The sequence below is a fragment of the Schistocerca cancellata genome, chromosome 1 (genome assembly GCF_023864275.1).
Source record: "Schistocerca cancellata isolate TAMUIC-IGC-003103 chromosome 1, iqSchCanc2.1, whole genome shotgun sequence".
NCBI classification, from domain to species: domain Eukaryota; kingdom Metazoa; phylum Arthropoda; class Insecta; order Orthoptera; family Acrididae; genus Schistocerca; species Schistocerca cancellata.
This window is the reverse complement of record NC_064626.1, coordinates 824,845,189-824,861,913: the sequence shown is the minus strand read 5'-3', so window position 1 is coordinate 824,861,913 and position 16,725 is coordinate 824,845,189. Positions and strand designations below refer to the sequence as shown.

The 16,725-nt window shown below is 41.8% G+C and overlaps 1 protein-coding gene across 1 annotated transcript in view; it reads left to right on the top strand.

Annotated features, from left to right (window-relative positions):
- Positions 1-15,092, top strand: part of LOC126188503 (histone acetyltransferase type B catalytic subunit) — a 70,852-nt gene extending 55,760 nt beyond the window's left edge. The window contains exons 8-10 of the mRNA XM_049930110.1: positions 13,460-13,605; positions 13,692-13,808; positions 13,883-15,092. Of these exons, the coding sequence (XP_049786067.1) occupies positions 13,460-13,605; positions 13,692-13,808; positions 13,883-14,059 (440 nt within the window). The 3' untranslated portion in view covers positions 14,060-15,092. The remainder of the gene's footprint in view (positions 1-13,459; positions 13,606-13,691; positions 13,809-13,882) is intronic.
- Positions 15,093-16,725: the final 1,633 nt, after the last annotated feature.

The following is a 16,725-nucleotide window of genomic DNA, read 5'->3' as shown; positions in this document are numbered from 1 at the left end:
GCGTGCGACCGCCTAGGGGACATCCCAGTCTCCATTGTCCCACATCTGGCACTAAATAGGACGCAGGGGGTTATTTTTCATCGTGACCTCCTGCTACAATCTGATGAGGAGCTCAGGGCCAACCTGGAGCGCCGAGGCTTGCATTTCGTCCGGCGAGTCCAGCGCGGCCCCAAAGACCGTCGCATCGACACCGGGGCCTTTATCCTCGCCTTCGAGGGGGACGTTCTCCCGGAGAAGGTAAAGGTGATGTGATGTGCTACCGGTGTGACGTGCGACCCTACGTCCCGCCTCCTATGCGCTGTTTTAGGTGTTTGCGCTTTGGGCACATGTCGTCACGGTGTGAGGCTGAGCCCCTTTGTGGCGATTGTGGACGTCCTCTTCGTGAGGAACATACATGCACCCCACCACCTCGGTGCGTTAATTGTCCTGGCGTCCACTCGCCTAGATCCTCAGACTGCCCCGCATATCAGAAGGAGAAGAAGATACAAGAAATCAAAACTTTGGATCGGCTGTCTTATTCTGAGGCCAGGAAGAAGTACGACCGCCTCCATCCCGTGCCATTGACCACTTCGTTTGCCTCAATTGTGTCCACTCCTTCCGCGGTATCCTCACCCGTCTCCTGTCCCCCCTCCGCCTCCTCCGCCCATCAGGGGGCTCTGCCTCCGCCTCCCAAATCCCTCCCTTCCAAATCCTCCTCCCCCGTGGCCCCCACCCCCTCTGCCCCAGGGGCCACCCTTCCTCCTCCTTCTCCCCCCACGCCACCTGAGAAGCGATCCTCTTCTCAGGCATCCATCGGGGAAACGTTCCGGACCCCGGCTTCCGAGGTCCGGCGTTCCAAAACGGACCCCGCGCGTGAGGACCTTCTTCGGGTCCAGCCCACCATCCCTGTGCCTCCTCGGCCTTCCAAGAAGGCCTCCAAGAAGTAGTCTCTATCCCCCTCTCCACCCCGGCGCGTTTCGACTGACGCTCCATCCGTGAGTCGCTGCTCCCGGCCGTCCTCAGTTTCACCGGGACGCTCTGCTGCCAGGCGCTCAGCTGGCCTTTCGTCGGCAAATGATGCTGCCCCTCCTACACAACCAGGGACAGCGGCCGCAGCTGGCGACGAGTCGATGGAACCGGATCCGCCTCCCGTCGGTTGTAGCATTGTTCCCTCGCAACCTGGCCCTCCGCGGCCGTCGAGGTGACCAGCTCTTCCCCCGTCTCGTTCCCCCGACTTTTTGACTAGCAATGGCGTTGTTTCATTGGAACATAAGAGGTATTCGATCTCATCGGGAGGAATTACAACTGCTCCTCCGCCTGCACTGTCCGCTCGTCCTTGGACTGCAGGAAACCAAGTTGCGCCCGACTGACTGTATTGTCTTTACTCACTATACCTCGGAGCGGTATGACCTCACCCCTGTGGACGGTATCCCAGCTCATGGTGGGGTCATGTTGCTCATTCGGGACGATGTCTATTACCATCCCATCGACCACCCCACTCCAAGCAATAGCTGTCCACATTACTCTTTCTGCTTTTACTTTTTCAGTTTGTACCATCTACACTCCACCGTCGTCTGCTGTTAGTCGGGCTGACATGATGCACCTGATCGTTCAGCTTCCCCCGCCGTTTTTATTGTTTGGCGACTTCAATGCCCATCATCCCCTTTGGGGCTCTCCTGCATCCTGTCCAAGAGGCTCACTCTTGGCAGATGTCTTCAACCATCTCAATCTTGTCTGCCTCAATACCGGCGCCCCGACTTTCCTCTCGGACTCTACTCATACCTACTCCCACTTGGACCTCTCGATCTGTTCTACCACTCTTGCACGTCGGTTCGAGTGGTATGTCCTTTCTGACACCTATTCGAGCGACCACTTCCCCTGTGTCGTTCGTCTCCTGCACCACACCCCATCCCCACGTCCTTTGAGCTGGAACATACTGAAAGCTGACTGGGGACTTTACTCATCCCTGGCTACCTTTCCGGACCACGATTTTCCCAGTTGTGACAGTCAGGTCGAATACCTCATGGCTGTTATCATCCATGCTGCCGAACGTTCCATTCCTCGTACTACTTCTTCACGTCGAGTTTCCGTCCCCTGGTGGAACGAGGCTTGTCGGGACGCTATCCGTGCTCGACGACGTGCTTTACGCACCTTTCGCCGCCATCCTACATTGGCGAATTGTATTGAATACAAACGACTCCGAGCGCAATGCCGTAGAGTCATCAAAGACAGCAAAAAAGCTTGTTGGGCCTCTTTCACTGGCTCCTTTAACAGTTTTACTCCCTCTTCCGTCGTTTGGGGTAGCCTGCGCCGGCTGTCTGGCATTAAGGCCCACTCCTTGGTACCTGGCCTGACCGCAGGTAATGCGGTCCTTGTTGATCCTGTGGCTGTCTCCAACGCCTTTGGCCGCTTTTTCGAGGAGGTTTCAAGCTCCGCCCATTACCATACTGCCTTCCTTCCCAGGAAAGAGGCAGAAGAGGCTCGGCGACCTTCCTTCCACTCGCTGAATCTGGAAACCTATAATGCTCCCTTTACTATGCGGGAACTCGAACGTGCGCTTGCACTGTCCCGGTCCTCTGCTCCGGGGCCAGATGCCATTCACGTTCAGATGCTGGCACACCTTTCTCCGGCGGGCAAAAGCTTCCTTCTTCATACCTACAATCGCGTCTGGACCGAAGGTCAAGTCCCCATGCGTTTGCGTGACGCCGTTGTTGTTCCTATACCCAAACCCGGGAAGGATAGACACCTTCCTTCTAGTTACCGCCCCATTTCTCTTACAAGCTGTGTCTGTAAGGTGATGGAGCGCATGGTTAATGCTCGGTTAGTCTGGATTCTTGAATCTCGACGGCTACTTACTAATGTCCAATGCGGCTTTCGTCGCCGCCGCTCAGCTGTTGACCACCTTGTGACCTTGTCGACATTCATCATGAACAACTTTTTGCGAAGGCGCCAAACGGTAGCCGTGTTCTTCGACTTGGAGAAGGCTTATGACACCTGTTGGAGAGGAGGTATCCTCCGCACTATGCACAGGTGGGGCCTACGCGGTCGCCTGCCCCTTTATATTGATTCCTTTTTAACAGATCGAAAGTTTAGGGTACGTGTGGGCTCCGTATTGTCCGACGTCTTCCTCCAGGAGAACGGAGTGCCTCAGGGCTCCGTCTTGAGCGTAGCCCTTTTTGCCATCGCGATCAATCCAATTATGGATTGCATTCCACCTAATGTCTCAGGCTCTCTCTTTGTCGATGACTTCGCGATCTACTGCAGTGCCCAGAGAACATGCCTCCTGGAGCGCTGCCTTCAGCGTTGTCTAGACAGCCTCTACTCATGGAGCGTGGCAAATGGCTTCCGGTTCTCTGAAGAAAAGACGGTTTGTATCAACTTTTGGCGATATAAAGCGTTCCTTCCGCCATCCTTACATCTCGGTCCCGTTGTTCTCCCATTCGTGGACACAACTAAGTTTCTAGGGCTCACGTTGGACAGGAAACTGTGTTGGTCTCCACATGTCTCTTATTTGGCGGCCCGTTGTACACGTTCCCTTAATGTCCTCAGAGTTCTTAGCGGTTCATCTTGGGGAGCGGATCGCACTGTCCTGCTTCGCTTGTATCGGTCCATAGTCCGATCGAAGCTGGATTATGGGAGCTTCGTCTACTCGTCCGCTCGGCCGTCCCTCTTACACCGGCTCAACTCCATCCACCATCGGGGGATACGTCTTGCGACCGGAGCCTTCTACACTAGTCCTGTCGAGAGTCTTTATGCTGAAGCTGCCGAGTTACCGTTGACCTACCGGCGCGACGTACTGCTGTGTCGGTATGCCTGCCGGCTGTCGTCTATGCCCGACCACCCCTCTTACAAGTCCTTCTTCGCCGATTCTCTCGACCGTCAGTACGGGTCGTATGTGTCTGCCCTGCTGCCCCCCGGAGTCCGCTTCCGTCGCCTGCTTCGACAATTGGATTTTGCCCTCCCTACCACCTTCAGAGAGGGTGAGAGCCCGACACCACCTTGGCTCCAGGCTCCGGTTCATATTTATCTCGACCTCAGCTCACTCCCGAAGGAGGGTACTCCGGCTGCAGTGTATTGCTCACGGTTTGTCGAACTTCGTGCTCGACTTGCCGGTCACACCTTTATTTACACCGATGGCTCCAAAACTGTCGATGGTGTCGGCTGTGCCTTTGTCGTCGGGGCCGCCACATTTAAATACCGGCTCCTCGACCAATGTTCCAGCTTTACGGCCGAGCTTTTTGCTCTCCATCAGGCCGTTCAGTATGCCCGCCGCCACCGCCATTCATCATATGTACTCTGCTCTGACTCACTCAGTGCTCTTCAGAGCCTTGGAGCTCCCTATCCGGTCCATCCCTTGATTCAACGGATACAGCAGTCCCTCCATTCTTTCGCTGATAACGGTGGTTCTGTCAGCTTTCTGTGGGTTCCCGGACATGTAGGAGTGCCTGGGAATGAGGCTGCGGATGCTGCAGCCAAGGCTGCAGTCCTCCTGCCTCGGCCAGCCTCCCATTGTGTCCCGTCATCCGACGTTCGTGGGGATGTATGTAAGAGGCTTGTGTCGTTGTGGTGGGATGCTTGGTCATCCCTCCAAGGAAACAAGCTCCAGGCAGTAAAACCGCTACCAACTGCTTGGACAACATCCTCCCGACCATCTCGGCGCGAGGAGGTCCTTCTGACCAGGTTGCGGATTGGGCATTGCCGGTTTAGCCACCGCTACCTGCTCTCCGGTGACCCAGCCCCGCAGTGCCCTTGTGGTCAGGCATTAACAGTGCACCATGTTTTATTGTCGTGTCCCCGTTTTAGTCAATTTCGTGTTGTCCTGTCCCTGCCATCTACTTTACCGGATGTTTTAGCTGATGACGCTCGAGCAGCTGCTCGTATTCTGCGTTTTATAACTTTAACTGGCTTGTCCAAAGACATTTAATCTTTTTACTTATTTTGTCTGCATCTTTGTCAGGTCCTTCTGGTGTCCCCTCCATCCCCTTGAGTTTTACCAGATTCCATGTGCTTTCACAACAGTGACTGGGCGCTAATGACCTCAGCAGTTGAGTGCCCTTAAACCCAACCAAAAAAAAAAAAAAATCCTTCGTTTAATCACAAGTCAAATGAAAACAAAGCCGATATCTGTGGCCGGGCTCTATCAAGTGAATTAAAATATATTCACATAATTACAGAAGTCTGAAATATGTTATTAGTTTCAGATTTTATTTTATTTTCGCCTTTTTGACAGTCAAGCATTAATCGCTTTGCAGAACAATGAAGTTATTTTTATCTGTTTGCTAAGGAAATTTGACTTTTATTAACCTTTTCGGCAGAGGCAGTCAATGTATTTGAAACGAAATGTTTAATTACACAGTACTGGCTGGTTTCATCTGTTCACTGCATTTCATGTGCACGCTTTCATCTTTTAGCACATATGGCATTATACCATAATAAAGAACCAAATATGATATAATACAGTACTGGTGCGCCAAGAAAATTTACATCCCGAAAACCACACTGAAAAGCTTAATATCAGGTCGAGGTCTACTTCACTGGAGATCTGGATGCACTTTAAGTATGCATTTGAAATGTGCACATTTTAGTATGGTTCACGAAATATCCGATGCTCTTGGAATATCCTCTAATGTCTTGTTTCTTTTATGATGGTTCAAATGGCTCTAAGCACTATGGGACTTAACATCTGAGGTCATCAGTCCCCTAGACTTAGAACTACTTAAACCTAATTAACCTACGGACATCACACACATCCATTATCCAGGGCAGGATTCGAACCTGCGACCGTAGCAGCAGCGCGGCTCAGGACTGAAACGCCTAGAACCGCTCGGCCACAGCAGACGGCTTTCTGATATGAGAGGTATGATCTTTCAATGTTTTACACGTACGTAAATACGGGCTTCCTACGTCTCGGTAGCTGCGCAAGCGCGGTGTCGCCTGTTATATGCGCTCTCTGGCAACTGCTGAAATGAACATATTTCTAACAGGTCCCGGGAAAATACTGTGAATGGCGGTTTGAAAAGCGTTAATTTAAAAGTAAATATCCTTTTACGTAAGTTGAACGATGTGCGAGAATGTACCATGAATTTCTTAAATTACGTGGCGTTTGACTCTCATTTAAAAATCAACTCTTTGATAACGAGCCATTTAGAAGAATTTTGAATCCTGAATTTCAGACATTTACGTCATTAGTAAAACTTTTATTGGCACATTTGTGTGATATACCTTAAAGTGTAACACGCGCAAAAAGATCAACATTATATGCGAAAGCTTAGCTTTTCTTGTAGCTTATTAACCATAGAGACCAATATTATTCGTGAATGCATTGCCTTTCTTGTAGCGACACCATGTATACTAAACTATTAACTTTCCCCGTTTGTGTGTTCATGCCACTCCAGTGCGTTGCTGTTGGCTGACCACATCACGTGTTCTATGCTCTGAATATCCGCTACCATCGGCTGGTGAGATCACGTGACATGAGCTGTGACTGGCTTACGAAAGCGCATCGCAGTCTCGATTTCAATGATTCGGAAAGTAACATGCGTATACTTTCGCAATACGAAAATACGCAGCATACATGTTGCTGCACATCAAAGATATTTCCAAAACATGTCTTTTTCCCTGAGTTTAATTTTCTAAAGTGCCAGGAAATTCAATGCCCGTGTATAAACCCATAATCATTCAAAGGATTGATAAGTTTTCCATGGAAAATATGCTGCCACTAAACACGGAAAAAGTGTGTTTTCACCCTGGATAGAGTGTATTTTTAACCGGGAAATCCGAGATAAATCCGGGAATTTTTTTTCCTTGTCCGTGTTTACACCCTGTAATTACATTTTGTAATCATTACTGCTGTGCTGTGTTTAGTAAATGCAGTGTGCAAACAGACTTCAAAAATCAGTTTTTGACTTGCAGTTCATAGTGTCGTAAGTTGTGCATTCATCTGCTTTTAGATAAATGAATAATATATAAATTTTAGGTAAACTCCTGTGCATGAATACATAAACTTAAGTGGTTTCTGATCCATTGGAAGTGTCACTTAATTGAGCAATATTTCTGCAAGTGCTTCCACTGATTTTGTGTAGCACAAAATGTGGGTGGTGGTGCCAGCATTGCTGCAAGCAGCTGATGCTGCCTTCCCCTCACCACTTTTCTCCCTTCAGTAACCACAATGAGGGCAAGGTCATTCCATACAGGCACTGCACCCATCATCAATTTACCGTGAACAGACAGTACTGCTGTCTCACGCAAAGCACCAACTCATTGAAAAGAATTTAAGTCGTAGATAATATCCTCATTGTATGTCAGCTGACATGTGCAATATGCTTTCTGTTCCAATATTAAAGAAGAAAAGTTGCTACTCACCATATAGCGGACATGCTGAGTCGTGATAGGCACAACAAAAAGATTCACACAATTATAGATTTTGGTCATTAAGGCCTTTGTCAGCAATAGGCACACATACACACGCGCGCTCACTCACACACTTGTGCAAACGCAACCTTTTACACACGTATGCAGTCTGAGTTGTCTGAGATTGCAGACGCGTGTGCAAGTTGTGTGCGTGTGTGTGTGCGTGCGCGCGCGCGCGCGCACGCACGCACGTTTTGCTGACAAAGGCCTTAATGACCGAAAGCTATAATTGTGTGAACCTTTTTGTTGCACCTATCACGACCCAGCATCTCCGCTATATGGTGCGTAGCAACTTTACTTCTCTAATATTGTTACATAACATCCTGGATTTTCCATTGTTTAAGTTTTCTGTTCCATAATCGATGTTGAGGAGGTCCTCAAGGATATAGAACATGCCATTAACAAACAATGTGCAATACATATTTACAAAAGAGCTGTGCTTATGTTCCTTCCACAGATCCTAAGTAGAATTAGATTCTAGGAATAGGAATAAGTACAAAGCTGCACATTTTCTTGTAAAAGGTAATGTCAAATTTATCCTGTACATGTAAATGACTACATGCTAAAGTTCACAAAATAATTATGCAACACTCTGTCCAGTCATCGACTCAAAATGTGCAAAGCTGGGTTTTTATGTAACTCATAATTTGGTAAGATTAAAATGTATTCATCAATGGCTACATGTTAGGCACTAACAAAGCCTTTATTTACAAATGAAATATAATTTAAAGTAAACTTAAACTTTCTTTGGCCAGTGGCAAGTTATCGAAAATGTGTGTTGCTGAATAATTGACATCTTTCTGGACTAAAATAAGCGATGAGATTATTTAATGTAGCTTATTCTTAATTACTGTTTTGCCTACACTGCACTGTTTGTGCAAAAAAAAGAGCTGATATTTATGTGAAATTTCATTAAGGAATGATAATACTGGGAAATAGAAGTTGGTATATTCCCAGTTCCATGAACATCACCACAATTCATATCACAAATAATTTGTATTACACACTTCTGGATTGATGAGTCACCTCAAAATGAGATCCCATATAACATTAGGGAATGAAAGTAAGCCAGGTTCTTTGTATATTGCCCATGTCTGGTAACGCATTTCAAATGAAGATTTGTGTAAATGCTTCAGTAGTTCTGTGGTGGCTTCTCCCAGTCGAATTTACCATAAAATGTAATCCCAAGAATTTAACATAGTTAAGTTCTTCTCTCTCTGGTTGTCATCAGATTTTAAACATACACTGTTTGGAAATCTGAACTGCATGTAGTCTTCCCCAAAGTTCAGTGAGAAACAATTAAACAATTCATTAATAAATGTTTGTTATGACAGATCTTTCTGGATTCACTTACCACAATGTTTGCATTATCTGCAAAGAAACAAAAACAACCATTCTGTATGTGGAAATAGCTTTCTCAATATTAGAACTCTTTAGAAATCCTAACTACCAATTTACAGCAGGTTTCAAAAGGTTGGTCTGATTACACAAAACTGTATCTTGTACGTATAAGTCAAGATAAAAGTTGATGTGAATTTTAACTTTCACATCAAAACTAAAAGTTCACATTGGTGCCCATTGTAAGTTGTCAGTATGCATATGCCTGATGCTGCTGGTTCACTCAATCACTTGTTCATTGCTCAATTTGTGTTGAGTGGATGACGGGTGTTCTGCATTCTCTGTTTCAACACTTGGAACTCATTTATAATTCAGAGGCTTGATTCTTGTCATGAGTACAGCACTACCTCTCCTGCTGCTCAAAGCCTTTGATGATGGCATTGACAGTTGGTTGCTGATGTAAGGGGGGAATCCGTAGATGGTGTGCATGTGCACATTGAATACGTTGACCATTTTCAACAATTTAAACGTAGTTCACAGAAGTATTACTTGTTGCCCATCTGAGAGTTAAGACGTCCTCATATGAGAAATGTTTCTCAGCTCCTTTGTCTATGTGCTAGCTGTGTCTAGTCTGCAGAATACACTGTACAAAATTGCTAGAAACCAACTATTGACTTAGACAGTTGTCTTGAAATTCATTGGCCCATATTCACAAAATGATTGCTTTAAATGGAAGTGCTCTTGCTTGTACATAACATTGAATATTTACGCATATGTTAATAATAAAGTAGAGAATTTTCTAGAAAATATGACGGTGACAAAAAAATATTTGAAGGAAGCAGGATGCAAACCATCCACCTTTCACATCTTAATTTGTGTGTATGCCAAATAAACCTTAATCAAGTGTTTCTGATTTTGCATGCTTTATGATGCTCTGAGGGTTCAACCAGTGACATGTAATTGTAACATATCGTACCTGAAACAGTGCATATTTATGAATCATAAAATCTGCCAGTGCCTTGAAAAGACATTTTTTTCACAGCATGTCAGTTGTTACATGAAAATCACGAAGTTCAGATACCATTTTCACAGCATATAAGTTGTTATATGAAAATCATGAAGTTCAGATAGTGTTTAACAACCACTCTGTTCTTGCAAATCATTTTATTGTAAAAAATCACACAAAAAAGATGGATATTCAATGTGATGCTTTGAAACAGCATATATCATGTAACAAAGTTAAAAAATAAAAACATAAAAAAATGTGGGCTTTAACTGCAAACGATGTAATCCAGCATGGTGTCTCTTGAGTTCAGCTTCATTGACCTCATGCCTCTCCACAATACAAAAATCTCAAAGATCTCATTTCTATCTTTCACACTTAAAAATGCCCCACAACATGAAATTTCACATTGCGACATCACATAATTTTTTTCATCCCCACATCCACATTTGCTTTCACGTCCAATTCTGAGAGTAGCTTTAGACAGTCCTCATGTCTGGCAAGTTTTATGGCAACATTTGCATTTCAAGTCACAAGGATTCGCTATTACAAGTGTGTTCAAAATGGTGGTGAACATTATCATGTAGAGACGTCTAATTAATTGTGGTCATGTAGCTGGACAAGAAGAGTTTTCAGATTTAGTGGAGCATGAGAAACCTGCAAAGCCTGATGGGTTGTGTACATGTTTCTGAGAGAAATTTGACAGCCTGTTCTTTTTGCATAAAAAATGGATACAGGAATCACATACCTGGGTATGTTGAGAATCTGCCTTTTCCACAATTGCAAAAACATGCCAAAATTCCATTTTTAAGTAGAATGTAACACCACATCACTGGAACTTACATTAAGATCGTTTCTAACGGTGAGCAGCCTCACTGATGGATCAGGCTGTACAGACATCGCATTGCACCATTAGTCTGTAAAAGTTGCCTGATTTTGCAACGTGTGATATTTTTTGGGGAGGGAGAGGGAGAAGCAACTGAAGTAAGTTTCTGTGCCTCTCCTTTCAACAACTATGGGTGAAGTGGGACTGCATGGCAATAACTGTAACTCCATACATGGCAATAACAGTAACTCCATACATGTTAAAGAAAGTACAGGATGCAATTATCTGGATGTTCGTTGTGCATCCAGTGGAGGCTACATCAAACATTTGTGGAAGGCAAATTGAAACTATGATCTTAAACACTGTTGTAAAAAGTCTCTCAAAGTAGTATATGAAAAAATAGAATGTATGTGTAAGTTAAATTTTACCCTACATCCTCGTTGCTTTCTTCACTCATGTAGATGATTGTGTTGTTACAATATATAATAGATAAGATAAATCTTTTTGAAAACCCCTTTACTATTTGTATTCAGAATATTGAGGCCGCTTGTATATATATCCTTCTCAAATTTTTGAGAATTTTGTCTAAAGGTAAATTGGATGTAAGTTGTATTTATTTCCTTTCTCAGACAGAGGCTTCAGTTTACAGTATTACAACAAATTTGGAATTGTTAGTGATACATTACTAGGTACACAAATAATTTAATGTTTTACTAAACTCAGAATATGCTGTCATCATTTTGTTTTCTTTGATGTTTGGATCATGTTTTTCAGTACATCTAGAAATGGGCTATAGCATCAGCATCAGAGAATGTGAATGACAGTCTTTGGGGATCAATACTTCTCAATGATTTTCCCTTTTTGAATATTTTTTGCCTTTATCTTTGACAGTATAGACAGCATCAGATTTTTATTAAATTCTCTGTTCCACTTAGGTGTCAGTCCATCACTCTGTACTAAATGAAGATACTTGGCAACAGCATTTTTAAATGTGTAAATGATAAGTATTTTATTTTTAAATGACATTTACCAACAATTTGGACTTAATTCGTCACTTATTAGTACATAACATACACATGATATTGAAGCATTCTTTAAGCATCTAATTAACAAGCGGTAACTTCTAATAAAATCATCAGATTCAGCATTAACAATAGTGGACAATGTAATGTGGATGCTAAATGTACTCTCTCTCTCTCTCTCTCTCTCTCTCTCTCTCTCTCACACACACCAATGACATTGTAATTCTGTCAGAGACAGCAAAGGATTTGGAAGAGCAGTTGAATGGAATGGACAGTGTCTTGAAAGGAGGGTATAAAATGAACATCAACAAAAGCAAAACGAGGATAATGGAATGTAGTCGAATTAAATTGGGTGATGCTGTGGGAATTAGATTAGGAAATGAGACAAAGTAGTAAAGGAGTTTTGCTATTTGGGGAGCAAAATAACTGATGATGGTCGAAGTAGAGAGGATATAAAATGTAGACTGGCAATGGCAAGGAAAGCATATCTGAAGAAGAGAAATTTGTTAACATTGAATATTGATTTAAGTGTCAGGAAGTCGTTTCTGAAAGTATTTGTATGGAGTGTAGCCATGTATGGAAGTGAAAAATGGACGATATATTGTTTAGACAAGAGGAGAATAGAAGCTTTCGAAATGTGTTGCTACAGAAGAATGCTGAAGATTAGATAGGTATATCATGTAGCTAATGAGGAGGTACTGAATAGAATTGTGGAGGAGATGAATTTGTGGCACAACTTGACTAGAAGAAGGGATCGGTTGGTAGGACATATTCTGAGGCATCAAGGGATCACCAATTTAGTACTGGAGGGCAGCGTGGAGGGAAAAAATCGTAGAGGAAGACCAAGAGATGAATACACTAAGCAGATTCAGAAGGATGTAGGCTGCAGTAGGTACTGGGAGATGAAGCAGCTTGCACAGGATAGAGTAGCATGGAGAGCTGCATCAAACCAGTCTCAGGACTGAAGACCACAACTACAACAACAAATACTGTTATTTCTTGAGTTAACTCTGGGTCTTCTTTTCTCTCTCAGGAAATTGACAGCAGACACTTTTTCAAAATGTCTGTGTTGGTGATGGTGGAAATATGGCGTGATGATTTATCTTCAGTGACCATAAATTCGAAAGAATGTGGTTGAGCCTGTTTCGATGATTGGGGTGTTCGTGAAAATGTCATGTATTGACGATGTGATCCTTCTCCTCATTAATCCCTCCCACAAAATCACTGTTATTAGAGTAGTCAATTTCAGATTCAGCATCTGATTTCTCTAAAATTCCTGCAATGTTCTTATAACTTCACGTGGTAAGAAATTAGTCAATCCTGTACAAAGAAACAAGAACACTGATGACAAACAGTGAATGTTATGACTGTGTGGTTAACCCACCTCTGATGACATTAATGGATTATTCACCGTAGCTGCCAGCTCATTGTTAAGATATTTATGACAAAATAGTCTTTGTTCTGCCATTCTGAGTGGAAATAAAGCATAGGTCAAATTAACCCACTCAATAATTTACACAAAATTTCAGTGAAGCATCCTCTTCCCTCCCAGATAAACTTTCAGCAAGAGGGCACCAGTAGCTCTTACATTTTGAAAATAGTGAAGTTATGTTGTAACAAAATTTATACTGTGGGGTTTTTGAAATTTAGAAGAAATAACAAATTTTTCGATATAATATTTTCATTTTTAGATTTTGTGTTGTATTTCTAAAAGGTATTGTGAGATTACAGAATGGATGATATTGAACTTTATTGAGGACAGATGTCGTAAAATCATTTTTTCACTTGTAATTAATGGAATGTAAGTAAAATTCAGGATCTTAGGTTTGTTCTTGGGCTCTAACCGGCATTTTAAAATTGTTTTATTGTTCTTGCCTTTAGTTGAAGGACCATCGGACGAATTTCAACGCCTTAGAGACTTTGTTGATGTTAGAAATTGTGTGAAGTTAATAAATTCACAACCAGATGCATTAAAGGAAGGATACCAAAAATTTTGCAGTGTAATAAGTCCTCTGAAATTAAGTAAGGTATGTGAACTATGAACGAGATGGGAAATTACATCACATTAATGTGCAATGTGAAGTATTTTCAAAAATGTCATATTTTTCCACAGAAACAAATGAGAAGGGTATATGAAATTTTAAAGTTGCTTTTCACCAATGTTAAAAATCCTGATGAGTACAAGCAGTACAGACTGGAAGTCAAAAGAAGACTTAACATCCCATACCAGGTATAAAAATTATATATATCTCTATCTATTATTAAAGTTTAAAGATCAATTGTTTATCATTTTTTTTATTTCAGAAAGGACAGGATGAATACAAGAAAATCCAGAAATTTTTCAATGATACAGAGAATAATGATGAACATTCACCTATCGTACCCCTTACAGATGAACAAAGAATGGAAAATTTAGACAGAGAATACCAAGAATTGGAAAACCAGTATCGACAAATTTTGCAGCGGCTCTCCTTATTATAAACTACTTCAAATGAATCTATATGAAAAGATCTGCAGATTCACCGCAATTACTTGTGTACAGAAGACTTAAGACTGGACATACACACCTCATGCACTCAATGTAAAACTTGGTCCATAATCAGTTTTCCTGTAGTGACCTCCCGCAGTTCTCAGAAGACTGAGTATGAATAAGTTAACCATTCATTGAAAGTGTGGAAAACATGTTGTTATACTAAATGTTTTAACATAGTTAAGGCTTTAATATGATAGAATTTAAATATTTTTGTAACTGTTAGTCAGTACCCATTAAGCTATATTTGCACAACATGAAGTTTTCTTTGTTCAGAGGCACCAAAGTACTTTTTATGTGTTAAGTTTCAGAACTGTATTCTTACGTTGAGAAGTACTTTTATTAATATAATCTACTTAAATACTGCACAAAATTGCATGTACATTTTGATGAAACCTACAAAAATATTTAATTGGCTTCAGTCATTTCCTGCAGAGGTAGATGGGAAACACAGTTTACAAAGTGTGAAGAAAGGGTAGGAAGCAGACTAAGTGATACTGCACATTTGGGAATTGAAAACTGCAATTCATTGCTATGTACAGAAAGCAATGTACATTGAAAATCCACCAGGAAAATAAGTGAAACATTTCTGATAAACACATTTATTTAAATACATTCCATAATATACACTACAGTAATATAGACTGCTTAGCCCAGACATGGAATTTGGTTCCAGTTGCAGGTTGCTTATTGAATAGCTTGCAGTGCCAACGAACATTTGATTTTCAATATTTCATGTTACTGACTGAATTTAAAATGCTGTCATAACCTTCCTGTTAAGAGGTATAATCGTATGTTAAAACTTTAGCACAATAAGACAAGTACAACAGAAGTTCTTAGTATTATGGCAGTGTAACTAATGATGTGCAAATTCCTGGACATCATTTGTCCAGTATTTGAGAATGAGAGCACTTAATGACTTCGAACAAACTTTACACACAGTTTAAAACCTTTATGGAACTTTTTGTGATACCCTCAACAAAGTGATGAAAGGGAAAAGCTTTTCGCCTATTACATTTTCACTGTTCATGCAGTAAAACCTCATCATCAGACGTAATGCTTTTATTTATTACTACTTTACTAGCAACTATATTCACAACACAGTTTTCAGACAATATCCACATATACCACTGAATATACTTGTGGAATTAAATCATTTTACAACACAGTTCAAAAGATCTGTCATAAACATTGAGATGTGTGAAAAATTTGCTTTACCTTGAAATGGAACGCAAACTATCCAAACTATATTCATCCAGTGTTTCATAATGAGAGTACTTAGCAACTTTAAACATAATTTCCATCCATTTCTAAACTTTTTCTTGCTTACATGTTTAATTTAAAAGATTTAACGCTTTGTAATTTGTAAAGTAATCATATGTTTAAAGCTGTTTTATACATGGGAGTTCAATCCTTTAAAGAACCAGGCATGATTGAATTAATGAATTGTTGATATTTGTTTTATGGACATTAGGCCAGTCTTGGAAGCATATTTCTCAGCATAATGTTTTGTCTTCTAGTGTTGGAGACGTCATCAGAGGCTTTTAAGAACTGTGAAAACAGTTAGTTTCAATGGAGCTCAACAAGCCGAACTGTTCATTTGTATCCACGCAATGTTCTGCTCTTGACATCATCAGACCTCTGCTTCAGACTGCGGAGTTGCACCATTGTCTGTTATGGTGCTTGTAGTGGACGCTGTTTGTTTTATTTAGCACTAAGGTGGACAGCTTGTCTTATTCTAATCACTTTTCTGTTAAAGCTGTTCTTGTGCTTTTTAATTTCTGAAGGCCTCTTTATACATTCTAGTGTTGTAATGATTAGATATTGCTAAACTGCCAGTGTCAGGAAAGAATTTTATGGTCTGTAGGTCCTATCGCGCAATCTGCTAATGCTGATACATCTGTCCTGCCCAGGTGATAGGTGTTCTTGCGTTCCTTTATGCAGGTTTTAATTCTTATTTTTGTTTTTCTTATGTAGACTGGACCAAAAATGCAAGGGATTTTATATACTCTTCCTGTGACAAGTGGAAGGTGTAGGTCCTTTACAATGCTCAAATATTGGCAAAACTTTCTTATTGGTTTTAACACTGTACCAATATGCAAAGAATCTTACACCTGCTGCTTGCCACAGCAGGAGTACATGAGATTTCTTGCACTTGTGGTCAAGTGTACATAAGAACAACAACAAAAAAAATCACTTTGGACACTGTTTTTTAGTGAGATTTAATCATTAGTATTCTAAGATGTACAGAAGGCCATGAAATTCAAAGGCACAGAGACAACTTTAACAGGAAAGTAGAATTGAAATTAAATAAGTTGTGGGCCTTAGAGCTATATAAATCAGGAAACAGCACCAACTCTTCCCACAACAATCTTCATAACATAGGCAGTCGTAGGCATTGGTCTGATGACATCGTGATCAGATGGTTGTGTGAATACTTATAAACAGTGCAGCTTGTTGATCTTGCTTCAGACTGTAACTGCTTTCTGAGGGATTAAAGCCTCTGATAGTCTCCAGCTTTAGAAGACAAAATGTTAGGCAGAGAATTTTCTCTTGGATCATGGCCTAATGCTTGCGAAACGAATATGAATATTGTCAACAATGTAGGAAAAGATAG